General features: G+C 32.2%; 1 protein-coding gene and 2 pseudogenes across 9 annotated transcripts; all 3 read right to left on the bottom strand.

Annotated features, from left to right (window-relative positions):
• Positions 1–15282: 15282 nt before the first annotated feature.
• On the bottom strand, positions 15283–25322 carry LOC144574195 (uncharacterized). Of its 6 annotated transcripts, none has more exons than XM_078324089.1 (2): positions 25302–25322; positions 15283–15919 (listed from the first exon to the last, which is right to left on the bottom strand). In XM_078324089.1, the coding sequence occupies exon 2, from the start codon at positions 15909–15911 to the stop codon at positions 15504–15506; it is 408 nt and encodes a 135-aa protein (XP_078180215.1). In that variant the 5' UTR covers positions 15912–15919; positions 25302–25322; the 3' UTR covers positions 15283–15503. The 6 variants fall into 6 exon arrangements, with proteins under 6 accessions (XP_078180215.1, XP_078180212.1, XP_078180210.1 ...); XM_078324086.1 differs by lacking the exon at positions 25302–25322 and adding an exon at positions 17862–17939; XM_078324084.1 differs by lacking the exon at positions 25302–25322 and adding an exon at positions 17866–17937.
• LOC144574196 (uncharacterized) lies at positions 16633–17286 on the bottom strand (annotated as a pseudogene). The gene has a single exon (XR_013518142.1). The product of XR_013518142.1 is annotated as an uncharacterized LOC144574196 (transcript).
• Positions 24932–26351, bottom strand: LOC144574194 (uncharacterized; annotated as a pseudogene). Of its 2 annotated transcripts, none has more exons than XR_013518140.1 (2): positions 26252–26351; positions 24932–25540 (listed from the first exon to the last, which is right to left on the bottom strand). The product of XR_013518140.1 is annotated as an uncharacterized LOC144574194, transcript variant X1 (transcript). The 2 variants fall into 2 exon arrangements; XR_013518141.1 differs by lacking the exon at positions 26252–26351 and adding an exon at positions 26117–26213.
• Positions 26352–27826: the final 1475 nt, after the last annotated feature.

Genomic DNA, 27826 nt, shown 5'->3' with positions numbered 1-27826 from the left:
CCAGGGGACCTTACGTAGGACAGAAATTTTCTAATGTTATTTACAAAGCTGCACCAATGTCTGGTCAAATTGACCACACTCGGCATTGTAGGCTACACTGAATGCAATAGCACGGCCCCATGATAGCTATGACATACCGACATACCGTTGTGATAAAATGCAGAGCAAATATGTTCAATATATAATCAGTGACTTGTTTTCTCTCGGTGAAACCTATTTTTGTATTGAAATAAGTTTGGCACTAAATAACTTGGGTAATATTTGCAAGAGGTTATTAAATTTTGTTATTTGTCAATGTATTGATCACTCAGTTTATTTTGTTTTTTTGTAGTTACTGGATTTTTATACTTGACACACTTAAGTTACTCTATAATTTTTTCGGCCAAAATATTAACAAAATATGTTAATTCCGTTCAAAATACTAACAGAACATGCTTATTCCATTCAAAATATTAACAGAAAAATTAATTTTATTAACTTTTTGGATGAAAAAGTTATAAAGTAACTTGATTAAGACAAATTAAAAATTTAGTAATTATAAAGATACAAATCAAACTTAAGTGACCAATCCATGGTAAAGGACAGAGTTTAGTAACATCCAACAAAATTTACCCAAATAACTAGTTAAAAGTTTGAAACCACCCTTAAATCGCATTGGTGTCTTGTTTATATTAGAGTTCTGAATAAGAATAGATCACACAATATTTTGGTTCAATTTGAACATTAAATTTGATGAGCCCCAGATTATGATGGAGCTCATGGAAGCATTAAATACAACATTTTTTTATAGTGCATCCAATTATATTTACATTAATTTTGTTATGTTACATTTAACTTATAGAGTACATAAATATTAAAATAAATTGAAAAATAAACTTGTAGATTTATTCTTAATTATTTAGATAAAACATATGTCAAATCTGAATTGATTTGAAAGACATTGGCCCTTCCATTATAAGGGCTAATTTGATTGTCATGGAATTATGTGTGGTGAGATTTCACAGGTACAAAAACTCACAAATTTATTTACAGTAACTCATACTCATAAGACATAAGTACATACTTGAATGGTTATAAAAATTTAAAGATATACATTAATAAATGTTTAGTTGTGGTAAATCTTAATTTAAGAAAAAAAAAATATGAGAAATAATATTTCTTTTCTAAAAGACTTTTCATGGATATTAATTTTCTGACCCATTCTAATAATCTAAAGTCTGATAAGTAACATCTAATATTTAGAAAAATAAATTAATAAAATTGTAAAAAATAGGATTGTCAGTGACGATGAAAAATATAATTTACAATTAAACTAGAGAAAGTTTACTTACAAAGAATAATATAATAAATTAAGAAAAAACAAGTTAAACAAAGAATCAATTAAAAATAAAACATAAATTGAACATATATAACTTAAAACTACTTAACACCATCTCCATTCCTCACAAGCTCTTGGAAAAAAAAAATTGGGTCCAACTCATATTTGTCACATCATTTTAAGCTATGAACGAGAATAACTTAGAATAGCAACCAAGATGGATTAGAAAAAAAGATCCACCGAATACATCATGGGAAAAAAAAGTAACATTGATTCAAAAATCACACACAATCTAGAAACTTTATATATTGTTGTTTGTTTTGGAGTTTATTATATTGTTTTTTTTTTTTCTCTCTTCTTTTTCTTTCTTTTCTGTCTCCTATACTAACGGCACTGTACTGACATCTGAGTGGTGATTGTTCTGATTTGGTTGATTCGGTTTCTGGTCCGATTTATTCAGTGTCTCTACTAGGACTTCTTGAGTGGTGATTGTCCTAGTATGATTTATTCAGTTTCCGATCTAATTTGATTCAGTGTCTTCTACGATGAAGTATGCCAGCAGAATAACTATGCCAGCAGGGTAATATATTTAATGAAATGAAAGAGTTTCAGCTGTTTAACTTTTTATATTGTTCAAATCAATTTCTTTCATTAAATATATTACCATTTAATCTAGTTTATTATTATTTATTGTTTATTAAGTTCCATGAAAATTTTCAAATAAAGTAATGGATTCAGTATTTTTTTTTTTTCTAAACCTTATATCAATTTATGAAGGTTCTTAACTGTAGTTTCATTTTGACCAACGAATGTGCAACATAAATAACGTACAATTTTTTTTAACCGACAAGAGTAGGAATGTTCAAATGGTTTGGTTTGTTTGGTTTTTAATCGAACCGGAAAATTTGGGTTTAAATGGATCGGTTCGGTTGAAATTTTAAATAATTTCAGTTTAAATGGACCGATTTGGGTTAGACTTCTCAAAACCGATTAAATTGAACTGATCGGTTTTTAATAGTTCGACTCTAATTTTATTGGTATTATAATGGTTTCATTAAAACAAATCAGATCGAATCAAACCGAACTTTAATTGTTGTGTATGACAATATATTCTTTTCGTTAATAACAATATAATAGGTTTACCTCGGTTTAAAGTTTAAACCGAACAAATCGAAATTTACTTTGGTTTGTTCAGTTCGGTTCTTAATTGGTTGATAGGTTTAATCGATTTAGTTCAGTTCGATTCTATATTTGAAAACTGAAGAAGAATTTAATCTGATTTGAAGCGAATCAACCGTTGAACACTTCGTAGACAAGAGTGGAAAATAATGGGGGACAGAAGGCAGCAATAGTTTACAACTGTTAGCAGAAGGATACGAACCTTTTTCCTTGGTTCGCGTGGTTATAAAAACAGTTTGACACAATTTGTGTTGGTTGCTTACCTTTCGAACCGTTGTTTACTACTGTGTGTAACTGTGTACTGTATTTAATTACTGTCTGCTAACGCATCTGGGTGGTTAAAAAAAAGCTGTTAATTTTATTACATGTTACGGCACGGCACTAGCGTTTTTCATAAGAAATCAATTTTAAATAATGAACACGGATTACGGAAATAACAATTTTTAGACCAAGACCACGCAGTGTTGGAAATCTACCCACCCCCTCCAAAAAAAGTATTAAATAAAAAAATAAATCCACAACATAATGACAAAGAAAAGAATGAGAAGAGAAGAAAAACAGGGGGCAACTTTTTCTCTTTTCAGATCACTGAAAAGCTCGAGATTTCGATGCCCGCGGGCAGAGACTTCCTTGCTAAAGAACAAAATGGTCCCGTTCGGCAACACATGGTGGATTAAATAATAATCCGTGTTAAGGAGGGGTTGTTCGGTAAGCTAAAGGAAGGGGCGAAGGATTAAGATGGCTAAAGGAAGCTAAAGGAAGGGGGGGAGGTGCCTTAAGGAACGGGCAGGGGATTAAGATCCGGGCAAAAGGAGGCTAAAGGAGGTTGTCTTAATCCGCGCTAAGAAACCGGTGTTCGGCAAGATTAAGTGGCTAAGGAAGCTAAAGGAGGCTCCTTTAGCCTTAAGGAGGCTTAAGGAGGCCCTAGCCGAACGGGGCCAATAGGCTTTTTGACAAGTTTCATTTGATTCCTGCTGCAAATGTAGTCTATGCCCTATTTTTTACTAACTGACAATATATTTTTTTTTTTTTTGGATTCGAAACCCGTAGGCATATATTAATAGCACATAAGTGTTTGTTACAACCAGTTACGAATGATAAAAACTAAGGGAAAACAATTAACTATTGAACAGTAAATTAAGCCTACCTATGTTAACTAGGAAATGTAAATTGCTTGTAATGTAACTAGAAAAATAAACTATGACTTAATTATGATTCATGGAGCTCTCACACCGAAGTGGTACTGGTGTTTGCCGCTTGTTTGATACCCTTCACTGAGTTGATGTTATTGTAAACATCTGTTCATCCACTTCCCTTTCTGCCTGAAGCTGTTGTCTGAGTGATATGCTTGGCCTTGGGTATCCTGTGAAGATATTCCTAGATTGCCTTGCCCAATTAGCTAGCCTGTGGCCAACTTGAACTGCTTCTCTAGGTACCTGTTCTAGCCGTACCTGTTGTTGTACCAGTTGGAACAAAATTGATGATATGAGATAGGCTATCATGCTTTGAGAAATAACAATGGTATTTTATTTTCAATTTATATTTATATTTTTAAATTTTAAATAGTGAATTCAAATTTCTCAATACAATGTTCATATTGATATGTACTTCGAGATCAAATTTTATAATTTTTTTAAAGAATTTACTATTTTTCTTAGAATTTTTGAAAATCACAGTTTTACATTAAATAAAAAATACTAAAAATTCAGAAAAACACTGATTTTCAAAAAATAAAAAAATAATATTTTTTTTTCCAAAAAATGTAAAATTTAATCTCCAAACACATTACAATATGAACATCATATTGAGAAATTCAGATCAACTGTGCTTAAATTTTGAAAATAAAGATAGACAGAAAGTAAAACACTTTCTTTACTTTCCAAAGCACCGTAACATCACTCTATATTGTACAAACACTTAATACATGAGTAATCTATGTTATAGAGTATGTGTGATTATCATTTTTCTTAATTTTGATAAACATTTTCTTCGTATTATGTCAACTTTTTGAATAACGAAATTCCAAATGAGGTAGGTATATAATGACAACAAATTATCTGAAAACCAATAAAAGACTTGTTAAAGTAAATAATTAAACTTGTTCATATACGCTTTCAAGTTTATATTAGATAGTGTATCAATTTTGTTATAATTCGAAGATTAGTTGATCAGTCATTGATTGATTATACATACAAACAATTCACTTTTATGGGCACTTAATTAAAATCAATAGTTTTTAAATTTGCATTAATACACATAAATCATGTTTGAGTGAGGCTACGGTACTATGTATAGAGCACATCAGTCCATACTATGGTTCTATATTTTTTTTTTTTAAATTTAAACGGTCGATTACAACTATTTAATATGATTTCATATGAATATTTAATTGGTGACTAAATTTTATATTTTAAAATTTTGTTTACTATTTTTTTAGATAGGTATAAAATCACTACTTTTGAGTGATCATAATATTTAGAATTTTAGATTAAGTGATTCACTACCTATTTAAAAAATTATAAAAATTTTGAAAAATGCAAAATTTGATTTTCTAGTATATTGTCATATTGAGATCATATTAAATGGTTCAGATAAACTATTTAGACTTTTAAAATAAAGATATAAAACTATAGTATGAACCGGTGTGCGCTATACATAATACCGTAGCCTCACTAATCATGCTTATTGCAATTTTTATTTTTTTGGCTTTTTCTTATAAAAATTCTGTTGAATGTCACTTTTCAGACTTTGTCATTTGTCGATTTATCTCGTCCCATGCATATTTCATATTTTGCCTTTTACGAGGAATAATTTAAGTTTATAAAATATTGCCGACACTTCCATAAATAATTATTTACAATTAATAATCATGTATCTGTTAAAGAAAATAGCATACCAGAACTGTTTAATAGAAAGTGCCTCTGGACCACTTGTTCACTGAGACCTTAACGCCATTACTTAAAAGCACAAAAAATAGACAGGTTCATTCACCCGACATAACGCTCAAGCAAAAATCAAATATAACCAAAATGCATGCTAATAGGATTTTCATAGATACATACAAAATAAATGCAATACATTGATTTGCCCTTTTACATAAAATAGCCCAAAATGGTATCTTCAAAAGTACATTTCATCCAACTTGCGACCAAACCTATTAATGAGATATTGAGATTTTCCTAGCTAGCTAGGAGTCTAGCAAAGTAGTTAATAATCCAATTCCTAAATAAAAACAAAAAAGAAACAGTATAACAGTGGCAACAGGTAAATTGACTAAAGTACAGTACACATCCAGTTTATGATGGCCATGTTTCACCAAAACAAGTATCCAACAATTTTCATTAGCTGAGCTTTCATTAACTATCCTCTGCAAAGCAAGAAGGTATTGAATAAGTCCAACTTCCATGTGTGAGGTTTCTTTATTTCTTCGTTTGTTGCTATCACTTGGCAAGAATCCAATGTATCTAACCTGACCCCCCACCTTGACCAACAAATGGAAAAAGGTGCCTATAAGTCTATAGCGGATCCAAATCTGAAAAGGAGCAATCTCCTTTTCTTCTATTTGAATTGTTTAAAATTCATTTGATTATATTTAATTATATTTGAATCGTTTCAATATATTAGATTGATATAAAAGAAATAAATATTTGAAGCCGTGTGTGATAGATTTTAAGCAATTTAGATGAAAGAAAAAAAAATGTTCTTTTTCTTAAAAAAATGAGTAGATTTGAATATGTCTATTACATGAATCCTCTCTCTTTTTTCTCAATATACTTTTTTATTCCGGAATGGAATTGCATAATCTTATTTTCTATCCGAATTTTTAAAATAAATACACAAAGTTAATTTGTTAACTTTGTTATAACTCTACTTCTCAATAATTTAACCGGATTAATTTGAAGCGTCCATTTCATCAGGGGTGGATCCACACACAGTCAAAGGGGGCAACTGTTCCTCTCTGGATTTTGAAATTTAGTGAAAAAATACAGACTCAGTACCACTTTGTCCTTCCCTGAAAGTTTTTGTGCCCTTCTCTAGAACTGGAAAGCCCATTAGACCAGTTCAAAAGCACTGTTAATGAGAAATTTTATTGTTTTTATAGAAAATTTATCGAAATTTATGGATCCGGACCAATTTTTTTTTAATATGTAAAATGATATTATTTTGTTGTTTTTTATTATGTAAGACTATATTATTTTTATTGCTTTTTATATATTGATTGTTTTTTACCTAGTACCTAATTAGTTAATATATTTGAATTCGATAAATTATTTTAACCCGATTCCTGCCCCTCCCTAACAAAAATTCTACATCCGCCCCTGATTTCATATCAAATAATGTGAATCAGAAACTGAATTTTCTGATGCAATCTGAAATAATAGCATACGTGTACCCTTTTTTTTCTTCTTCTTCTTCTATGCCATCAAATTTGTTGGATATTTTTCTAACAAGTAAAAGAATAAAATGATAAATTATGGTGGACATAGATGATTCATGAACATTGTTTTTGTGAGATACAAGTTATACGGAGAGAAATCTAGCTCAACATCAAAGCAAAAAAATTGAGGCTTTTTATTCGAAGGACATAATAATTGAAGAATTTTTTTTGTGTTACATTTCTTTTATTGATCTATATGCCTCTGCATGTAATTATTCTAAGATAAGTTAGCGATTAATAACTAATAATTTATTAACTTTTTTTTACTTATATTAGTCAGCAATTGGCAACTGATAATTTATAAAATAAAATTTATGCATATATTAAAAAATATCAAATAAAAAAATGCAAAAGAAGTAACAACACTTTGAAATAAAGCAAAGCTTTAAGGTCCAAATACAGCTAACACAAAACAAGCCACCTCCTAATTTCAATGTCTGTCTCATTAAAAAACATTACTGATATAAGCTTTTATTTTGCAAAAACAGCTTTCTTATTTCTTTCTTTTCACAAAGTCCAACAACACATGGAATAAATAGATCCCATTCAATTTACATAATGTAGATTTTATCATCAAGCATCTACAACTGAAAATAATTTAGGGAAAGACATCTATTTGAATTCGGCCTTAAAAAATAAAATAAAATAAATTATAATTGAATTCCATATGTGAATTAGTGCAATGGATACAATACAATGAATCTGCACCAAATGCCCAGTAAAATTGTATAGTACAAATGAAGATTAAAAAAAAAAAAAATGAGGATATCAGTTTCAATAATTACAGTATGATCGCAGCGATTTTTTGCACACATCTGCATCAAAAGTTGCTTGGGCAACTGCAAATAAAGGCATAGTTTGAACTTTGAAGTAATTCCTGCAAACTCAAGGGAACCTTGAATGCAAATCAGGACAAAAAATGACGCATAGAAGGCGACCGGCTTCCTGATAGGCTGTTATAATTCAAAACGGAAATGGTTGTTGCATTTAGTTTCAGCCGAAATTTTTATTAATATCCAAAAAAATATCAAATTTTCAAATCTATTTGTAAATTTTTTGGAATCTGTCCAATTTAGATAATTATTCTGTGGATCCAGAAGTTCAATCCGCAGAATAATTTCCCAGATACTTGATTTCTCTTTCCAATAAATTATTTACTGGAACACCATTTTCGGTAAACAATTTATCGAAAATAGGATTTTCTGATTTTTTTTATTTTAATCAAATAGAAAATGTTATGATTTTATATTTTTTTCTATTGAAATATTAGAAATATTTTTATATCTCTTTGAAAATAGATGGGATACTATATAATTTAATTTATTAGATAGATTGCGACAAATAACATGAATCAACATTTTTTAGGCTGGGATTTTTGCCACTGTAAGAAAAATAAAAAAATTAAAAATAAGAATGTTTTTGATCTAAGTTATTGATTCCGGTTCAAAAATCACTTATGGGTAAATAAAGAAATTATCGTGGTCCTTCTAGTATATTCAAATTCTAAGATACTCCATCTATTTTTTGAAAAAAAATTGATTTGACATTTTGGCTCTCTCGAATGATGTCAATTTTTTTTTCAAAATAGATAAAGTATGTTAGAATTGGAATACTAGAAAAAAGGACCACAATAATTTATTTATTTATCCAGAATTGACTTTTGAACTGGGATCAATAACTCAGATTGAAAACATTTTTTTTTCCAGCAACACACAAAAAATCCAGCTTGAAAAATATTGATCCGGATTATTTGTCACAATATTTCTAATAAATTTAGTTATATAGTATTCCATCTATTTTAAAAAAATATATATAAAAATATTTCTAGTACTTCAATAGAAAAAAAAAAAAAACATAACATCTTCTATTGTTGAGTATTTTAAGTATAGAATTTTATGCTTGTTTTTATACTCTTTAGACTTTTAAATTTATAAACCTAAAATACTCAATGATTGGTCGTATGCAAGCACACAATCTATTTTTATAGTACTTTAGGTATCGATCCACAGGAAAATCGAAAAATACTAGTCTTTAACTCTATTGATTCATTTTAGATTTGTGCAAGAAAGTATAATTAAATGGGAGGGGGGGGGGGTGTTCTAACAATCCTAAGTCCAAGTTCAATATCCGGAGGAAGAGTTTTGAAACAATTAAAGTAAAAAAAAAGAAAGTAAAATAGAATCTTGGTTGTTTTTAAGAATTGAGAAGTTCTAGAGGCATTCTTCAATTTTTGGTTGCCTTATTTGGTTTGCAAAATTGTCAATTTGATCATTTAGATTTAGTCCAACTGAATCTTATGCAAATGAAATAGATTTAAGAGGAGGGTTTTACTTTTCCTTTTTTTGAGGTGGGATATACCTTTCCTTCTTTGTAGATTCGCATTCCTTTGTGAGAATTTACCTTCATTCTTTTGAGATTCGTCGGATTCTTGCCTCTTTTGAGATTCACCTTTCTTTTCCGGAGATTCTTTCTCGATTTGCTCGACCTGCCAGTTTCGCCCTTCGTGCATAATTTTGACTTCCATGGCTACGGCATTATCGTGCTCCCTTGAGTTGCTTTCCGGTTTGATTGGGAGTTTGTTATATTGGCGTAACGATGACATGGTTGCAAGTTGTTCAATGAGAGACTCCACTTTGGCGTTCAATGCTCTCAAAGATTTGAGGACCATGTCATTTTGTTCAATCACAAAGTTGTTTTGGGCGGAAACTAAGTCAGCAATCTTTCTTTCTAACTCGGATAATTGAGATGATTCTTGATTTTCATGATATTGGTCATAAAAACTCAGATGGTCTTTCCAATCAAAATTGTAGGTGTTTGAAAAAAAATTGTTTTGGTATTGGTGGTCGTGCCATAGGTAGGTTTCATAGTTGTGGAATTTTGCCATTGTCCTTCTATCTTCTCGGGATGAGAGCTCGCACAAGAGAAAACAAATTGTGAGAATCAACTAATAACACAACAAAAACAAAAAAATTGAAATAAATTTTTAAAGTAAAGACTATTATTTTTAGTATATGAAATTGTGCTTTATGTCTACTCTTTTTGTCTTTAAATTTATTACCTTTAATACCCAAAGAAAGATTAGTTGCAAGCGCACAATCGATCAATGTAGTACTTAGGGTGTCGTACCACAGGGAGTATGTTTAGATACTTAGCTTAAACTTAAACAATTAATTTCAGATAAATAAGGAAAGTAAAGTGCAATAAAGTAGAAATTGGGGGGGGGGGGGGGGGAGTTGTTCTATCAATCCTAAATTTGGGTTCAATACCCGGAAGAAAGGAGTTTTAAACAATAAATGAAAATAAAAACAAAGAAAAGAAATATTAGTTTGCTTTAAAGTTTGAGGAGATCTAGGGGCATTCGGTCTACAATCCCTTGCTAATTTTATGTATTTGATATTGTTTAAATTCATGTATGATTTGATGAGGTTTTTAACCTAAAGTGTTAAAAAGGGTCACGGTCGTGAATTAATAACGTGCCTAGATAGTTTCGGACTTCACGGTTGTTCTTCACCCTAGCTATCTAGACCTATTAAGCTCTTGTTAGCCTATTTCAACTAATTATTGATACAAGTATTTTGGTGCGGGGGGTTAATGTTCCTCGAATTTTAGGGCTGTCACCATCCTAAAGGGATATTTAACGCTCATGCATACAAAATATATATCAATACTTAATCAATCTAGGTGTCCTAAGTAAGGGTTTGACTTCACGGTCGTTCTTCACCAAACCCTAACCTTTAATTTCTATAGTTCCGGTTTGGATATCAAAGTACGGTCGCTTCTAATCCAAATCCTAAGATATTTGTGTTCATAATTTGGTACTCTCCTTTCATCATAGCAATATTGGTTCTTTCGAATCCAACACAGGACTTGATCGATTTCAAGTACTAAACTATGTAATCAACACAAATGATAAATCACAAAAATTAACAATCAAATTCCATAAAACAATCATAATAAAAACATATAACCGAATAAGATAAAATTAAACAAGTTCATGCATTGACCTAAACTCCTAGAGAGTAAATCATATACTCTCTTTTGGAGAGATCCATTATAAAGTTTGGCAAAAATAAGAAAAAAATGATTACACCATTTATCAAATCAAAAACCTCAATCTTGTCGAAATCTTGCTCGGATCTTCTTCTTCTCCTTCCTTGAAAAACCTTCGGAACTTTGAGAATTTCTACAGATTTTCCGCTGTATTTAATGGAAATGGACATGCACCAAGGGATGATGAGAGAGATGAGATTGATGCCATGAATGGGAATGAACCCCCCCCCCCCCCCCCCTTTTATAGCTAATGACCATACCCAATTTAGAGGCTAGAATGTGGGGTTAGTGGGTGTTATCTTTGCATTGTTTCCCAGACTGTCATGTCTAAATTTAGCTCTTAAAACGCGTTCTTGGTGTGCTAAAAATAGAAAATGTGTATTTCTGGCTGTTTGCGGGTCTAGTGCGTCCGCACTGGTGGTGAGTGCGGGTGATCTGATCCGCACTGGTTCCAACTTATTTAAATTCTTGAAAATTCTGCGTATTTCTCTGAGTGCGTCCGCACTGGATCATAGTGCGACCGCACTAGTCTCGGACTTTTCTCTTTTGCTGAAGAATCTGAAACTTGCAAAAATCGGCTAAGTACTAAGTGCGGATGGGTTGACCCGCATTGGCTATGACTGCGGACGCATTAGGCTCGGATTTTTTTTGTGAAGTGCTGAAATGCAGGAAATTCGTCTAAGTGCTGAGTGCGTCTGTACTGGCGGTGAGTGTGTCCGCGCTGGGAGTCTTTTTCTTCATTTTTTATCATTTCCTGCACTGTAAAGCCAAGCAAACGCAGTAACTTGATTTTAAGTGTATTCTAGTCACTTTATATTCAAAATACAAGATATTTGTTGTTATTTTATAATAAAAACTGGATTGAATGTGTATATAATTTATGCTTATTATCTATTTAATTAAAATAAAAAATTCTATTTATAGTAATTTATTTACCAAAAATAATATTTCTGGATCAGAAAGTTTATTCTGCGGATTCAGGCTCTGGATTCGCAAAATAATTTTTCTTATTAAGCATTTTCTAATTTTTTTTTTAAATTGATGTAAATTTGAAAATTTTGTATTTTTTTTGGATATTAATAATATTTTTGGTAGTTTTAGCTTAATTGTACTAAGAAACTTTCAGGAAAGTTCCTTCTTACAAATTAAAAGTTACTCTACTATTAGCAAAGTAGATGTTTCTTTCAATATATGAAATGTTTGTGTGTTATTTACGCATGTAGAGCTGCATATTTTGACAACAGTTCATTAATTTAGTATGTTAAAACTAGGCACGTAGTACTGCACATGCGATGGAGCTGGCAATATTTTTCGAAGAAAACATTGTAATTTGTAAGTGCTACTGTGCTAGTATAATTTTTAGTGAAAATATTTTTAGGATTTCGGATTTCAGACTCGTGAGCTTAAGAAATCCTCTAATTAAATTTCAGACTTGTGATAATTTTACAAAAAAAGAACATTGTCATAGCCACTTGAACAAAAATCCAGGTCGCTGAGTAGGGCTGCTAATGAGTTGAGCTGGCTCGCGAATCAATGAGTTGAGCGGCTCAATATTTCATAACGAATCAGACTTGAAACTAAAAAATACCCTAGATCATTTCTTTAAAAAATAATCGAAGTTTTTCAACATGTAATTTAAAGTCACAAAAATATCTCTATTCCACTTCGATCATTTATTTAAAATAGTTAAATGATCATTTTTTTAACAAGTAATATGAGCCAGCTCGCGAGCTCACGAGCCGAGTCAAGCCAAGTGCTTACATGAGCCGAGCTGAGTCGAGCCAAGTACTTACATGAGCCGAGCCGAGTTGAGCTTTTTTCTATTAATAGTGAGCCGAATCATTTTGCTTCTCTCATTGAGCCGAGCCGAATTTGAGCCGAACCTTAATCATTAGCAGCCCTATCTCTGAGTTATCTCAATCATTTTGTTTTTTTCGTTTTCTACCATTTGTAATCTCTCGGAGCATTAGCTTTTTTAGCTTATCTAAGAAGGGGCTCCCTACACAATTTCTAGGTGCAAATAAGTAATCACAATTCACAACCACTGTTTTGCACTAAAATTTACAAAACCAAATTAAGAAGGGAGATCTCTCGGAGCATCCAAGTTTTTTTAATGTCCGTAACCTATCTGATTGGCTTTTGGGCTGTGTTTGTATCATGCATTAACGTTTTATTATTCAAACATTTCAACAGTAGCATGTATGGAGAACTGAGTTAATAATCCAGTTATTTTAGATTTGACAATATTACTTGAGTAAGGCTTAGGTTTTACGAATAATATAAAGCCTTCCATGTATGGAGAACTGAGTTAATACTGATTGGCTTTTGGGCAGTGGCATAGTCAGGATTTAAATCAGGGGTGGACAAAAAAATTCGAATTACCGAGTCAGTGGGCAAAATTAACTTACATACTTGAATTATTTTAATCAATCTCACCAGTTTCTAAATCATATTTAAACAGGAATCAAGAAAACATTAACACTCAACAATTTTAGTCAATTATCAGTCGCAATTTGCAATTTAATTCATTTAATTGGATTACAATATGGAATTATTAAAGGACATGAGTAGGCAATTTAATTTTCAAGAGTAGACAGACTAACATATTTATACTACTTCATATTCGATTTTAAAATTCCAAAAGTATACAATTGCCTACCCCTGTTACATAGTAGCTCCGCCACTTCTTCTTAGCTGTGTTTGTAACTTTGTATCATGCATTAACGTTTTATTATTTCAAACATTTCAACAGTAGTATATGGAGAACTGAGTTAATAATCCAGTTATTTTAGATTTGACAACATTACTTGATTAAGAAGAGTCCGAAAAAAACTATATACTTAAATAAAACAAAGATGATGATATAATTGTGAATCCACACAGTTTTAAACTCGGTTTATTAAAGCATTTTTATTGGTCAGGCGGCTTGCCAATCAATAGAATAAATTCATGCCACGTCTTTAGCAATGGCAGGAGCGATTCACACTGAATTAGACATTTGTCCCATATATGAAGGACACATGGCGCGCCTGTATTAATAGGCTAGTCCAAAATGAACTGATCTTAGGTGATTGTTAACATGTCTTTTTTAAACTATTGGTAAAATAAATCAAGCGATGCAAACAATATTTAGGTTCTGTTAATTTGTTACAGAATTACATATATACATATAATGAGATTTGACGAGACGGAAGCTTATTTTTGAAAAAAAATAGGAACCCATATACAGATATTCACAGGATTATAGGAATGTATTAAATAAGTGTTTAGTTGTACCGTAAAATTAGTTGTGAAAAATCTTAATTTATTTTCAAAATTTTTTTTTAAATAATAAAAAAATTGTACACAAAATAATTAGACTAATATACTGTAAAATTTTTTGTTGTAATTTGTATAATAAAAAAATTGATGTCCGGTTCAATCTTGACATTTAGTCCCACATTAGTTATTTAAGTAGGTTTGAACTATTTGGGTACGTTTAGTTGTAATCTTAGAATAGCTAGAATAGTAAAATTGATATTTATCTAATTAGAATAGTTTGTTCTAATTTTTTGTGTGAATAACTTATTCTTATAAGATAAACAAGTTTGATTCTCTATTCTCATTATCCTAACACAACTAAACACCGAATAACTTGTTCCAAATAAATTTTTTTTTTTGAAATAGACTTATAATTAAAAATTCAAAATGAGAGTGAAAATTTATACATTATTTATATAGTAGCACCTGGCAACCGATTTCCAACACAAGCACAGCCCTGGTCGTTTTACTAATCTGAATAGTAACATTTTTGCACTAAAAGAAAAATCACTATTCTTTTATCTATTCTCATCTACTAATTTAAAAAATTTACATATATAAAATGGTTTGTACAATGACCAATTAGAGTGGAGAACACAGGACAAAAATCAGAAAAAAAATCTACAAACTTTGGGAACTGGGACTAACAATATCTATATTGAAAATTATTGAAGGATTTGACTAAAAAATATTATGAAAAGAAAAATACGTTGCTATACCATCGTTTGTATTAGAAAATAGAAAAATATGAATACAATGAAGACTACAATTACAAAATTCCCTTCAAGAAAAATATAAATACAAATATTTTATTTGAGTAAAAGTTAGGGTAAAACCACCCAACTATTTAATATGAATACAATTATTGAAGATTGGAATTACAAATTCCCTTGTTCCCAATGTTTCAAGTCATAACATTGTATGAAAGAAAAATAAGGACTGTTATGAACTTGAGAGAATGAGAAATATACAAGTTGTAATAATGAATACTAGCATATTTTTATACTTGTAATATCAAATTTAAACAGAAATCTCAATTGTATTTACAATAGCAAATACATATTAAAGTTGTCAGTGTTCATAAAAGAAAAATTTCAAAAGTAAACCACCAATGAAATTAAACGGTACGCATAGAACAGCCAAATTCAGTTACAGATGCCACAACAAGCTTCATGGTACCAGTGGTAGTACCAAAACAAACAAACAAATAACATCAATTCAGCCCTCTTTTGAACAAGTAGAAATTGACGTCTGATCATATGACTTCTCCCAGTTTCTCCCATCATAGTACTTGTACTCAACATGAGAAATTGTCCCGGGATCCACACAATTTACTGTAACTGAAATTCCATCAGGATTTGATCTAGGTGTGTAAAAGGAGGTAATGCCACAAACCTTGCAGAATGTGTGCTTGGCTGTGTGAGTGCCGAAGGTGTAAGTAGTGATGAAATCACTGGAGTCCTCCATTAGCTTGAACTTTGAAGAAGGTACTATAAAGTGTGTGTTACCCCGCATGGAGCAGTTTGTGCAGTTGCAGATCCATGCAACTACACTTGCTGGTGCTTTCACTTCCCACCTGATCTTTCTGCAATGGCACCCACCAGTGTGAAGAATTTCTTCATTCATTGGTTCAACTGAAAAAAATAAAATAACTCAAAACCCTCCCAAATTTAATAGATCTGATCAAGCAAGCAAGCATGTATAAACCTGAATTCATAATGGGTCATGGAGCCTACTGATGAAAACTGAACAGCATGACTTTGATCTGGGTTATCTCAATTGGTAAAGTATTTTAGTTGTATCAGACGGCTTTTGGTAAACTGTCATTTCACTATGGTAATAATGTTTGACTACTGGACTGGACCTTCTCCAAGATATTCAGCTGCCTCTAGAACCTAGAGGTAGATAGTAATTTCCATATTAAATGCTTTCTATTTCCTTTTCCTCCATTATAACATGCGAGAAAGTCCAGGTTCTGGTATACAACAAAGTATGATAGGAACCGACTATTTTTTGAGACTCTCAGTCTATAAGATAGACATAACCAGTTAGTACTATAATTCACAAGAGGCCTTATGGTGACAATAAGAAAAAAAAAGAAAAGAAAAGAAGACTAATAGATGGCTCATAGAAACCCGAATCAGTGGCTCGTTCTTCCAACTCTCACCCAACAAATAGAAATACGGTCACTTCTCTGAACAATGCAATAAATTTAAGTACATTGTATTTGTGCATCTGAGAGTAGGAGAGAGGGATGGCTATAAAAGTGGAAATCCCAGTTAGGTGGTAGGCAGGAGTCACCACAATTATAAAATAGAAGTACCTTTGTTGAGAATCAAATCTGAGTATGTCAGCACAAATTGGGAAGAAAAAAAGTTTGATGTGCAATAAAATTATAAATTCATTACAACCTGCTCTGGTGATACACAAATATAAACAAGACAATCGTTGTTTAGTTTTTCTTATTTTATTACAACACAAAGCTGATGGGGATGGCCCCTTTACTGTTTTACATCATATTAAATTGCAAAATGACTACTTAGTTATATCTCAACAGGGACAGGTACAAATCTGTTTGCTACAGTTCCTGTTCCTGCTACTTTGACTCTCTGTGAGAAAGGCGCTCGTATGATTTTTCAAAATCTTTCCCATCAAAGTGCCTAATCTCAACATGAGAAATGGTCCCAGGATCCACGCAATTAACAACCACAGTAACTGCCTTTCCAGCAGGATTTGATCTTGGTGTATAAAAAGAAGTGATGCCGCACACCTTGCAAAATGTGTGCCTAGCAGTTTGTGTACCGAATGAATAGGTGGAGATGAAGTTACTGGAGTCTCCAGTGAGTTTGAATTTGGAAGAAGGTACAGCGACGCCCACGGTACCCCTCATGGAGCAGTAAGAGCAGTTGCATTCCAATGCAACCACACTTGGTGGCATCTCAACTTGCCATCTCACGCTCTTGCAGTGGCATCCCCCAGTGTGAATAACTTCAGTACTCATTGTTTCTACCGAAAGATTGTGATTTAATTACGAGCAATTTTATCTTATCCCTCTGTACATTAAATAGGATTAAAAATCTTTAAGAACAGAAAGGTGAAATATTAGAATACTTGCATTATTTGACAAGTTATGTTACAACAAAATAAAACTATCTTGTCAAATCTTCAACCAAATCATATGCCAAATAAACTTTTGTCAATTATAACGCTTCAGAAAAGAAGAAGGAGAAAGGAAATGGATGTGATAACCGCAACTTCTCTGTACTGTCCTAATATGTTTACTTATTGCTAAATCTCCCACAAATCTGAAATTGGTAGCAAAATTAGGCTCTTGGGAGCATCCACAAGGATTGGAACAAAATAGACGATAGCTCAGACACAGAAATGAATTTACAAGTACTATTTGGAAATAGCTATCTGAAGGAGTTTAAATCCCAATTTTATCCAAACTTGATTACCGAAGATACTTGAAATACCTTTATCGAATCAGACAGCACGATTGAGGAAAAACAGCAAACCATCCAAAAAACAATGCACAGAGAGAGAGAGAGAGAGAGAGAGAGAGAGAGATCTTACTGACAGTCACAAGAGGAGAGAAGCCAGCAGCCGGAACCCAGAGAAGTAGAGAACGACTCAGAGACGCAAACGGAGGAGAACTTAGAAACCTCGAATTCGTATCCTCTGCATTAACTCAAAGGAAATCTTTTCAGTTAATGAATCTCAACCGTCCGATCTGTTTTAAAATTCATGCAGACTAGATTTGCACTAATATTGAAATACCCCAAATGTTATAAGCAAGTGGCGGATTGGCTCCGTTTAAAATCAGACCGTTTACATTCATTAACTCAAAAGATTCCCTTTTTGAGTTAATGCAGAGGATACGCATTCCTAGTCACTGGTAAATTAAAGATGGTGAATGGAAAATAGGAAGGTTTAAGGCCAACGGCCCAATTACAAAAAACATTTAATTTCACGGCCCATTATATTTCCATGATAGTACAGCCCATTTTAACACTGGTAAGGAGACGATCCCATCCCATTGGAACCGCTCCATCACCTTCCCATTAGCTGGCTTCCATCACTTGTTCTATTTTGACTTCAATCGGACCAGACTTGTTGCTATACCAAGTTAATCTGTTCGTATCACAGTGTGGTTGAATTCTCTCGGCTTGAACCGCGTATGATATGAATGAATTGAATTCTGAAATGGTGTTGATATTGAAATGGACACTTCTGGTCTTTGTAACCAGGACTACTTGATACATGTTGTACGCATGGTTGACTCCTACCCCCTACTGGCTACTTGGACTTGATAGTTGATAAGTTAAGTTCAAAAATTATATGGACCGGTAAACGATGAACATTCCTACGAATGATTTTTCAACTTTTACCAAATTTGTGTATGTTGGCACTTTGCACGACAGGAATTTCAAACATATCAATTTTACCATTGAAGCTCATTTTTCATTTTAGTACGTATTGATTATTTAAAATTCGAATTTGCAACGTTAAATATATAAAACATAGATTTAAGTTCTTAATTAACTGCCTGAAATTTGCATGGGTATATATCGTTGCTATACATACAGATGTATAAAATGGTTGCATTTTTGTGTCCCGTCATATAAATGTCTATTTCTTTTATTTTGTAATTAACAAATCCCTTTTCAGGTTTCTTATTATAAATTCCAACCGATCAAATTATGGTTTGTCGCGAGTAACATATTCGTGTCAAGAAATGCAAATATATATGCTGCTAGTTTACTACAAATGAAAATGGTCCCTTAGCCACTGTTACATAGAGCAGCTGATAAAAGCTTTAGTCCTTCCACAGAAGGATAAGGGTTTGATTCAGCATGCAGTAAATTGGAATGTAGTGTGCATGCATGCCTACGGGCTTTACTAATTTTTTTTTTTTTTTTTTTCCATAAATCACCTTACAAAATAAGTTATATTAAATCATTGATCAATCAGCCTTTGGTCTTAATTAGTGGCCAAGGGCAACATTGTTGTCTTGAGTACAGTGACAAATGAATTATTTGGGCTCAGGTTCGGCGAGGTCAAAAATTCTGGATTCGGGAATAATTCGGGTATAATTCGGGAATGATTCATAATTATCTAGATCAGAAGTCTCAGTTCTGCAAGAGAGCAAAAAAAAAAACAACAAATCCATTCATTTAATTAATCTTCTACAAATTACAGTAACTAGTAAAAAATAATCAGTATATGATTAATTAATTAATTAAAAAACTAATTAACAAATTACATATATGATTACACTATTAATTTTATTGTCCGTAAGCACCATAGAATTTATTTAAACAAATTATAATTAATACACCAGCTAATTAAACTCGAGCTGCTAGCTAGATCAATTGGAGCGACTAGTGAGGGCTCGGCGGGCAGACGCCATTGACTAAGGGGCCACTAGTGCACCCAGAGGCACCGGAAGAAGGTACAGTTCCTTTAAGCGACTCGAAAATCGGAGGTAAGTCATCTCTGTGTCCTCCTATGGGCCTTGTCGCAGATACATGCTGCAAACTAGTAGAACTAATCAGTAGCATGAAAAACACTAGTTTCATTACTAGAGTTGCTTTTTCCATTTAACTTGGTAGCTAGGAAACAAGATGCAACAATATATCAGTTGGTATATATATATCACTGAGACGGGAGTGTGTTTTGATTGGTTTAATATTAGTTTGATTGGTGGAGAATCTTTATAGAGGTGAAAGCCTATTTATAGGCAGGAAGCAGGCATATCACTGGGTTTTTGCATGGTTAATTACGTGGTCGTTACTTTGCATTAATGAAACGGTCTCATGGTATGAAAAATTGTTTTCACGGTCCTGTTGTTTGAATTATGGACTTTTCCTAACACGGTTCAACATATCCCCTTACCGTCCAAACACAGATTGTTCCATTGATTCAAGGTCCAAGTAGGATACAATGAATTGGTTCAATCGGGGTCGATCGATGTTCCAAGATATTGACCCTGTATGCTGTAAGCTAGCATAGCCCTGATTTGTTGCAAAATTTTGAAAGGAAAAACATAATGTCAACCATCGGATCATGTATAGTGTCTGGTAGGTCTTGATGCACCATTTTTGTTCTAATAGAAAGGAACTTATTTAAGAATTATTCTTTTTTCTTTTAAGCTTAACAGGTCATATGCATACTAACGATTGTATTAAGATTGCAAAAAAGTATTTACAGCCTGTAACCTTGTTTAATTATCTCCATTTAATAAAATGTTAAATTGAAAATATAACAAATCATACTATTCTTGAAACTATGTTTTAAAAGTGAAATTAAATGAGAAAAATAGAACTCTGATCAGTATATATTTATATATATATGGACATCTAACATATACTTTTTATTTAATTGTTATTGGGGCACAATTTATATAAGGCCGTTAAATAACACGTGCACGAAATTTAACATATTTATAAATTCTAAAATGTGTCCGTACTAAACTTATGTTAGAAGTGTCAGATACGGACACAGACACTGTAACATATACTTTTAATGGTGCAGAATTTTAATAAAAACAACGATTTTCAAACCATTTTAATAAATAGTAAAAAAAATTCAAAATTTATAAAATTTGGTCTCCAAGCACATTTTAATATAGATTAAACATCTAACGGTTTGGATCGGCTATTTGGACTTCGAAATTAGAGATATGAGTGCGAATTAAAACAACTCGTTTAATTTGCAAAGTAGCGTAGCCTTACCCATATATATATATATATATATATATATATATATATATATATATATATTAAGGCTAAGGTGCTATGAGTTGCATAGAGACCTATGGTGCTAAGGCTCAATATTCAAGTTTTCAAAATCCAAACGGTTGATACCGTTCATCTTGTTCTCCATATTAATGTGTTTGGAGACCAAATTTTACATTTTTTGAAAAATTTTCACTATTTTTTTAGATATGTAGAAAATCACTTGATCTAAAAAATTCTGTACCATTCAGATATTTGATTTTCTACCTATCTAAAAAAGTAGTAAAATTTTTCCAAAACAGTATAAAAAAAATGAAAAATTCGGAAAAACAGTATAAAAAACATATGAAAAATCTTGTTTTGAAAAATTCTGAAAAAATAGTAAAAAAATTCAAAAAAAATATAAAATTTGGTCTCCAAGCACATATTAACATGGAGAACATGTTGAGCGCTTTAGATTGACCATTCAGACATTGAAAATGCAAAAATAAGTTATAAACATATATCCACATATGCTTATGGAAGTAGAATAGCCAACACACACACATATATATATATATCAAGGTTCTAAAAAAAGCGATTATAGCGCTATAGCTTTTAAGGTCCAAAAAAGCTATAGCGCAGCTATAACGCAACCATACCTAGCTATTTATAATCATTATCAAAGAAAAATGGTTAATAGCGTTATAGCTTTTTAGAACCCCAAGAAAGCAAGTTGGATGCAAGGACCACACAAAAACCGGTAGTGGAGCGCCTATCATCAGGGCAACACTCCCAATCGGCATCGGAATATGCATGAAGCTCAAAATAAGATGACGCATGAAGGTGAATGCCATGAGAAATAATACCCGTGAATAACGAAGAATTCTTTTGACCGCACCCCAATGCTCATTAGTGGGAGCATGCATGAATTGCGATGCCTTGTTGATCACATATGTGATATCCGATCGTGTGATGGTGGAATATTGGAGAGCCCCTACTATGCTACGATATATATGGGGTTCGGCCATAGGAGAGCCATCAAATTTGGAGAGGGTGTGGCCGGGTGTGCATGGTGTAGAACACGGTTTTGAGCCATCCATCTTGGATAGAACAAGAAGATCATGAATATATTTCGGTTGCGAAAGATGAATGCCATGTGAAGTGGAAGATACTTGAATGCCCAAAAAAAAGTGTAGGTGACCAAGATCTTTAAGTGTAAACCTAAAAGTAAGATCACTAATAAGAGATATAACAAGAGAATGGTTAGAACCCGTAATAATTAATAATGTCATCAACATGGGTGGACTCAAGAAGGGTTAGGGGTAGGCAAAGTGTCTACTCCTGGATTCAGAATTTTTTTTAGATCCAGTGTTATTTTATACTTGTGCCTACTTCTGAATAGATATAATGCCTACCCCTGAATTTAATTTAAGAAGAAAATTACGTAGAAAAGAAAGTCAGTCCAAACTGATTTGCGTAAAAAAGGCATATTTCGACTCGTTACTCCACTTAGTAGCATACATCTTCTAAGGATATAAATATGTACCGTGCCGTGATTAGTCACACCGTAACTTGGATCACATGTTGTGTCATGATAAAATTTGAAAGTATGGTCATGGCACGTAAACGGTCACAACACATTAATCATGCTGTGATCACACGTGACGTGTCCAAACGTGATCGGTTACATTTATCACGTTTACCTTTTTCTTTTTTTATAATTTATGTTATCTAATTTAAGATTCACAATTCGATCAAGATCTAATAGTCCTAATTACATGTGACGATATGTCGTGCCGTGACCAAATCTTTTGTGTGATGTGCCTTGTCGTGCCCAATTTTTGAAAGATGGTCACAGAACGTAACTGACACATGTGTCGTGATGGAACCATATCATGGTGTGATGTATTTGGTCATGCCATGATCTTTTTAGATCCCTAGTCGCTATTCTGCTCTGATTTGCTAGGAGAAAAAAAAAATTACACTCTTATCAATATTTTGTACTTACTCCTAATCAAAATCCTGAATTCACTTCTGATCATCAACATAAACAAGAATCAAAATAATAGAATTATTAAAAACACGAATAAACAAGGAAGGATCGTGTTAGTTACAACCTATGGTCTTTTTTATTTATTTTTATAATCAATACAACTATAAATATAGATTAAAATAAGAAAACTTTGATAGAACAGGTATCTATAAATGACTCAAACCAGCGATGGAGGTCACCACTCCCTTTTCTTTCTCCTCCTTATGGATAGGAATTCTTTTGATATGTTTTTACCTGTGAAAAAAGAAAAAAGGGAAAATCATCAGCGGGATGGGCTTGCCGTGACATGGTGTAGGTAACTTGGATTTTTACACCCATAAAATCCAGAGGTTGGTTGATTCTTTCCATACTTTATGTCTTTTTATGTCAAATTCATGGTCTCTTTTGAATTAGAGGGGCCCCCCTATTGTTTTACAGATCTATTTATAGACCTTTGCTCTAATTACAATCAATAGCTCTAACTAATCTTCATAACGGATCCAATAACATAAAACAGACCCGTTAAGCCTTTCCTATATGTATAGCTGTGCTATTCCTCATACGGACATAATTGATTGAGTACGGAGCTCAAGTTGATCAACTAGTCGATATTACTTATGTTAAATAAGCTCCACACGGTGCTTACGGATAATAAATTGTTCTGTGTTTTAACATAGGCTTAAGTACAGATGCACGTGTTAGTTTATTTATTGTAACCATAGAAGAATAATGAACTAGGTAATGCATGTTGCCGCTTTTTTCATTTTTATAAAAAATAATGATAACGAGAAGGAATTGTTGGTTATGTTTCTTTATTTCTCGACATACATGCATGTCTTCATGGATAATTTCTACTACAAGGGACTATTGGGATCCATATATGCATACATTCAATAGCTATATATGCTTGCATGCAATAGCTAGCTGGACAACTGCAAGCAACGACACACGTACATGTAAAGGAGAAGGAGCTATTTTGAGAGCAATAATTATATTATTGAGTCCTGAAAAAAACTTTTTCTTTTGACACCTAGTTTACTCTTATTTAAAGCTCTTTAATTATGGTGTAAACTTGATATTCATGCATTACATATTAATTTATTATCTATGTGAAAGGAAGTTATTAACATCTTAAAGAAAATCCATAAATAGCTTGTTATTGCTTTTATTTTCTAATGCAAATGCCAAACTAATAAGTAACACCACCAAGTATCCATTTAAAATCATCTGTAAATTTTATCAAGAAATAGTAAAATGACAAAAAAAAATCATGAAAATATGATTGCTATACAATTATAAAACCGCTAAAGAAGTATTTACACATGATCAGAGATAACCGTGTATGATAGCAAGGATTATATACACAATTATTTCAGAAGAACCATGTAAACGGGTATGTCGGAGAAGGAAATTAAAAAAAAAAAAAATGATTTACTTGTTTAGGTTGCAATAAATAAATCTAGCTGTATTCCATTACCAATTGTTTGGTTTTATAGTTTGAGCTCTGTAAATTTCTAGACTTATCATCGTAACAGCTAAATACCAGCAAATGTCAATCCTTAATTTTTAAATGTAACAATATCTATATATAATGAAAATTATTGAAGGATTTTACTAACAAATATTATGAAAAGAAAAATACGTTGTTATACCATCGTTTGTATAATAAGATAGAAGAGTATGAATACAAATATTGAAGATTACAATTACAATATTCCCTTGTTCCTAACGTTCAAGTCATGATAACTCATAACACTGTACGAGAAAAGAATAAGGACCATTATGAACTTGAGAGCATGAGAGATATATAAGATGTTGGGATTATTCGGTGACAACAACAAAAATTTGTAGATATTATGAATTTGAGAGGATGTTTATTTGTAATGCCTTGGTGAGAAATCTTAAAAAGACCATCTTAATTTGATTCACGAATGCAAATACATATTACAAGTTGTTGGAGTTCGTAAAAGAAAAACTACCAATGAAATTAAATAGTACATACAGAACAGCAAAATCCAGTTACAGATACCACGATAAGCTTCATGGTACTTCTGATAGTAGCAAAACAATCTAAAAAGAACATCAATTGGCCTCTTTTGAACAAGAAGAAATGGACGTCTTATCATATGACTTCTCCCAATTTCTCCCATCATAGTACCTAAACTCAACATGAGAAATTGTCCCGGGATCCACACAATTTACCGTAACTGAAATTCCATCAGGATTTGATCTAGGTGTATAAAAGGAGGTAATGCCACAAACCTTGCAGAATGTGTGCTTGGCTGTGTGAGTGCCAAAGGTGTAAGCAGTGATGAAATCACTGGAATCCTCAATTAGCTTGAACTTTGAAGAAGGCACTACAAAATTTGTGCTACCCCGCATGGAGCAGTTTGTGCAGTTGCATTTCCATGCAACTACACTTGCTGGGGCCTTCACTTCCCACCTGATCTTTTTGCAATGGCACCCACCAGTGTGAAGAATTTCTTCATTCATTTGATCTACTGAAAAAAAATAATATAACTCAGACCCTCTCAAATTTAATAGATTTGATCAAGCAAGCAAGCATGTATAAACCCTGTATTTGCTGTCATCCTTGCATAATAGAAGAAAGGATAATGGGTCTGGGAGCCTAATGAAAATATAATGTCTGACAACTGGACTTGGACAGTAAATTCCATATTAATTTTTCTGTTTTTTTTTCCTCCGTTATAACATGCGAGAAGCTCCAGTTCTGGTATACAGCAAAGCATGATTGGAGCCGACTATTTTCATTTCCTCTCAGTCTATAAGATAGACATAACCAGTTAGTACTACAATTCACAAAAAAAAGGCCTTACGGTGACAAAAGACAACAAAGAATACTAACAGATGACTTAAAACTCGAATCAGTGGCCCTTTTTCCCAAATCTTACACAACAATTAGAAATATAGTCACTTCTCTGAACAATGCAATAAATTTAAGTACTTTGTATTTGTACGCCTGAGACTGGAGGAGAGAGGGATGGTTATAAAAGGGGAAATCCCAGTTAAGTGGGAGGCAGGAGTCAACACAATTATAATTTATAAAATAGAAGTACCTTTGTTGAGAATCAAATCTGAGCATGTCAGCACAAATATTGGAAGAAAAAAAAAAGTTTGATGCGCAATAAAATTATAAATTCACTAAATTGGTGATACACAATGACACACAAGAGGAGAGAGATGTTACTGACAGTCACAAGAGGAGAGAAGCCAGCAGCCGGAACCCACAGAACAAGTCAGAGACGCAAGCGGAGAAGAACTTACGAAGCCTCTCTGGTAAAATAAAAATGGGAAATGGAAAACATGAAAGTTTTAGGCCCAATACCCAATTAGTTTGCACGGCCCATTACTAAAAGCATTTAGTTTGCACGGTCCATTATATTTCCAGGATAGTACAGCCCATTTTAACACTGGTAAAAAGGAAATCCCATGATCCATATCCATTGGAAGCGTACTATTGCACCATCATCTTCCCATTAGCTGGCTTCCATTACTTGTTCCATTCGGACTTCAATCCCATAACCCAAGTTAATTTGTTCATATCGCAGCGTGGTTGAATTCTCTGCTTGAACCGCGTATGATATGAATGACTTGAGAATCTTGATACATGTAATACACATGGTTGACTCCTACCCCTACTTCTGGTCTTTTGAAGTTTGAAACTTAAGTTGAATCATACTTTGCATTTAGAAAGTAAAGTCAAGACAAAGTAGATACTAAATAATTTTAAAACAATAGTGGAAAATAATGTAAGTACATTTAGTAATGCTGAATAAAAAGATCAAAATGTCTAAATGTAGTGTACTAAGAAGTAATTAAAATATTAATAATTAAGAAATTTGATGTTTAATAATGGTATCTATGAAAGTATATCGAGTACAAGAATCTGTGAGGGTAAAAAAAAAGACTATTCTCAAGGGTAAGCCGACATAAATTATTATTTTAAAAAATATTGTATTTACCAATAATAGAATCTACAAAGATACCAACACTGTTAAGCATATTTACTATTAAACATATTTACGTTGTTATCTATTTATATTAATTACCAAGAAAAATATCCGCATAAAGATTGGTGTTGTTAACTAATTTTATCCTAATGAATTGCTATATGTATATATATGTGAAATTTTTTCCATGAGCTTTACTAAACAAAAATAAAATTTTGGCTAGTTTTTTTTTTTTTGAGGAAAAATAAGGGTCTAGCCCGTATTTGATTGATAATTGCGATTACAAAAGATTTGTAGTTGCATAAAGTGAAAATAAACACGAGTCACTCAAACTAACTTGAGCTAAAAAACAAAATGAAAGAAATGTCAAATAAACCTAAACTAGAAAAGTTAAAGCTAATAAACGGATAAAATAACATAGAAAATGGAATATACTGAAAAGTCATATTCCTCCCGCCTGTTGTCCATGGCATTGTAACAAATATGTTTGGTTAGTTGACAAAACAAAAATACACTATTCACTTCCTCGCAAAGAGTGTTATCACTATTCCTCTATGGATACACATATAATAATATGTTTGGTTGCAAAACAATAATAGCTAGAATAACTCTATTGTTATTTGTCTTATTAAAGTATATAACTAATTCTCACTTTTTGTAAGAATATGCTATTTTAATAATTAGACAAACAAGTTAATTAGATTCTCTATTCTCTATTCCGAATAGCCTAATTTCAAAATGTCATATTCTCAACCGAACCAAACATACCCTAAATACATATATGCATGAGAAGTGTTCAAATGAATACCTCCATTT

Source organism: Carex rostrata, chromosome 22 (assembly GCF_964058835.1).
Source record: "Carex rostrata chromosome 22, lpCarRost1.2, whole genome shotgun sequence".
NCBI lineage: Eukaryota > Viridiplantae > Streptophyta > Magnoliopsida > Poales > Cyperaceae > Carex > Carex rostrata.
This window is presented reverse-complemented; position numbering and strand designations above follow the sequence as displayed.

Excerpts from the sequence above, each read along its gene's own strand:
- LOC144574195 (XM_078324089.1), bottom strand. The coding sequence starts at position 15,911 with ATGAATGAAGAAATTCTTCACACTGGTGGGTGCCATTGCAGAAAGATC.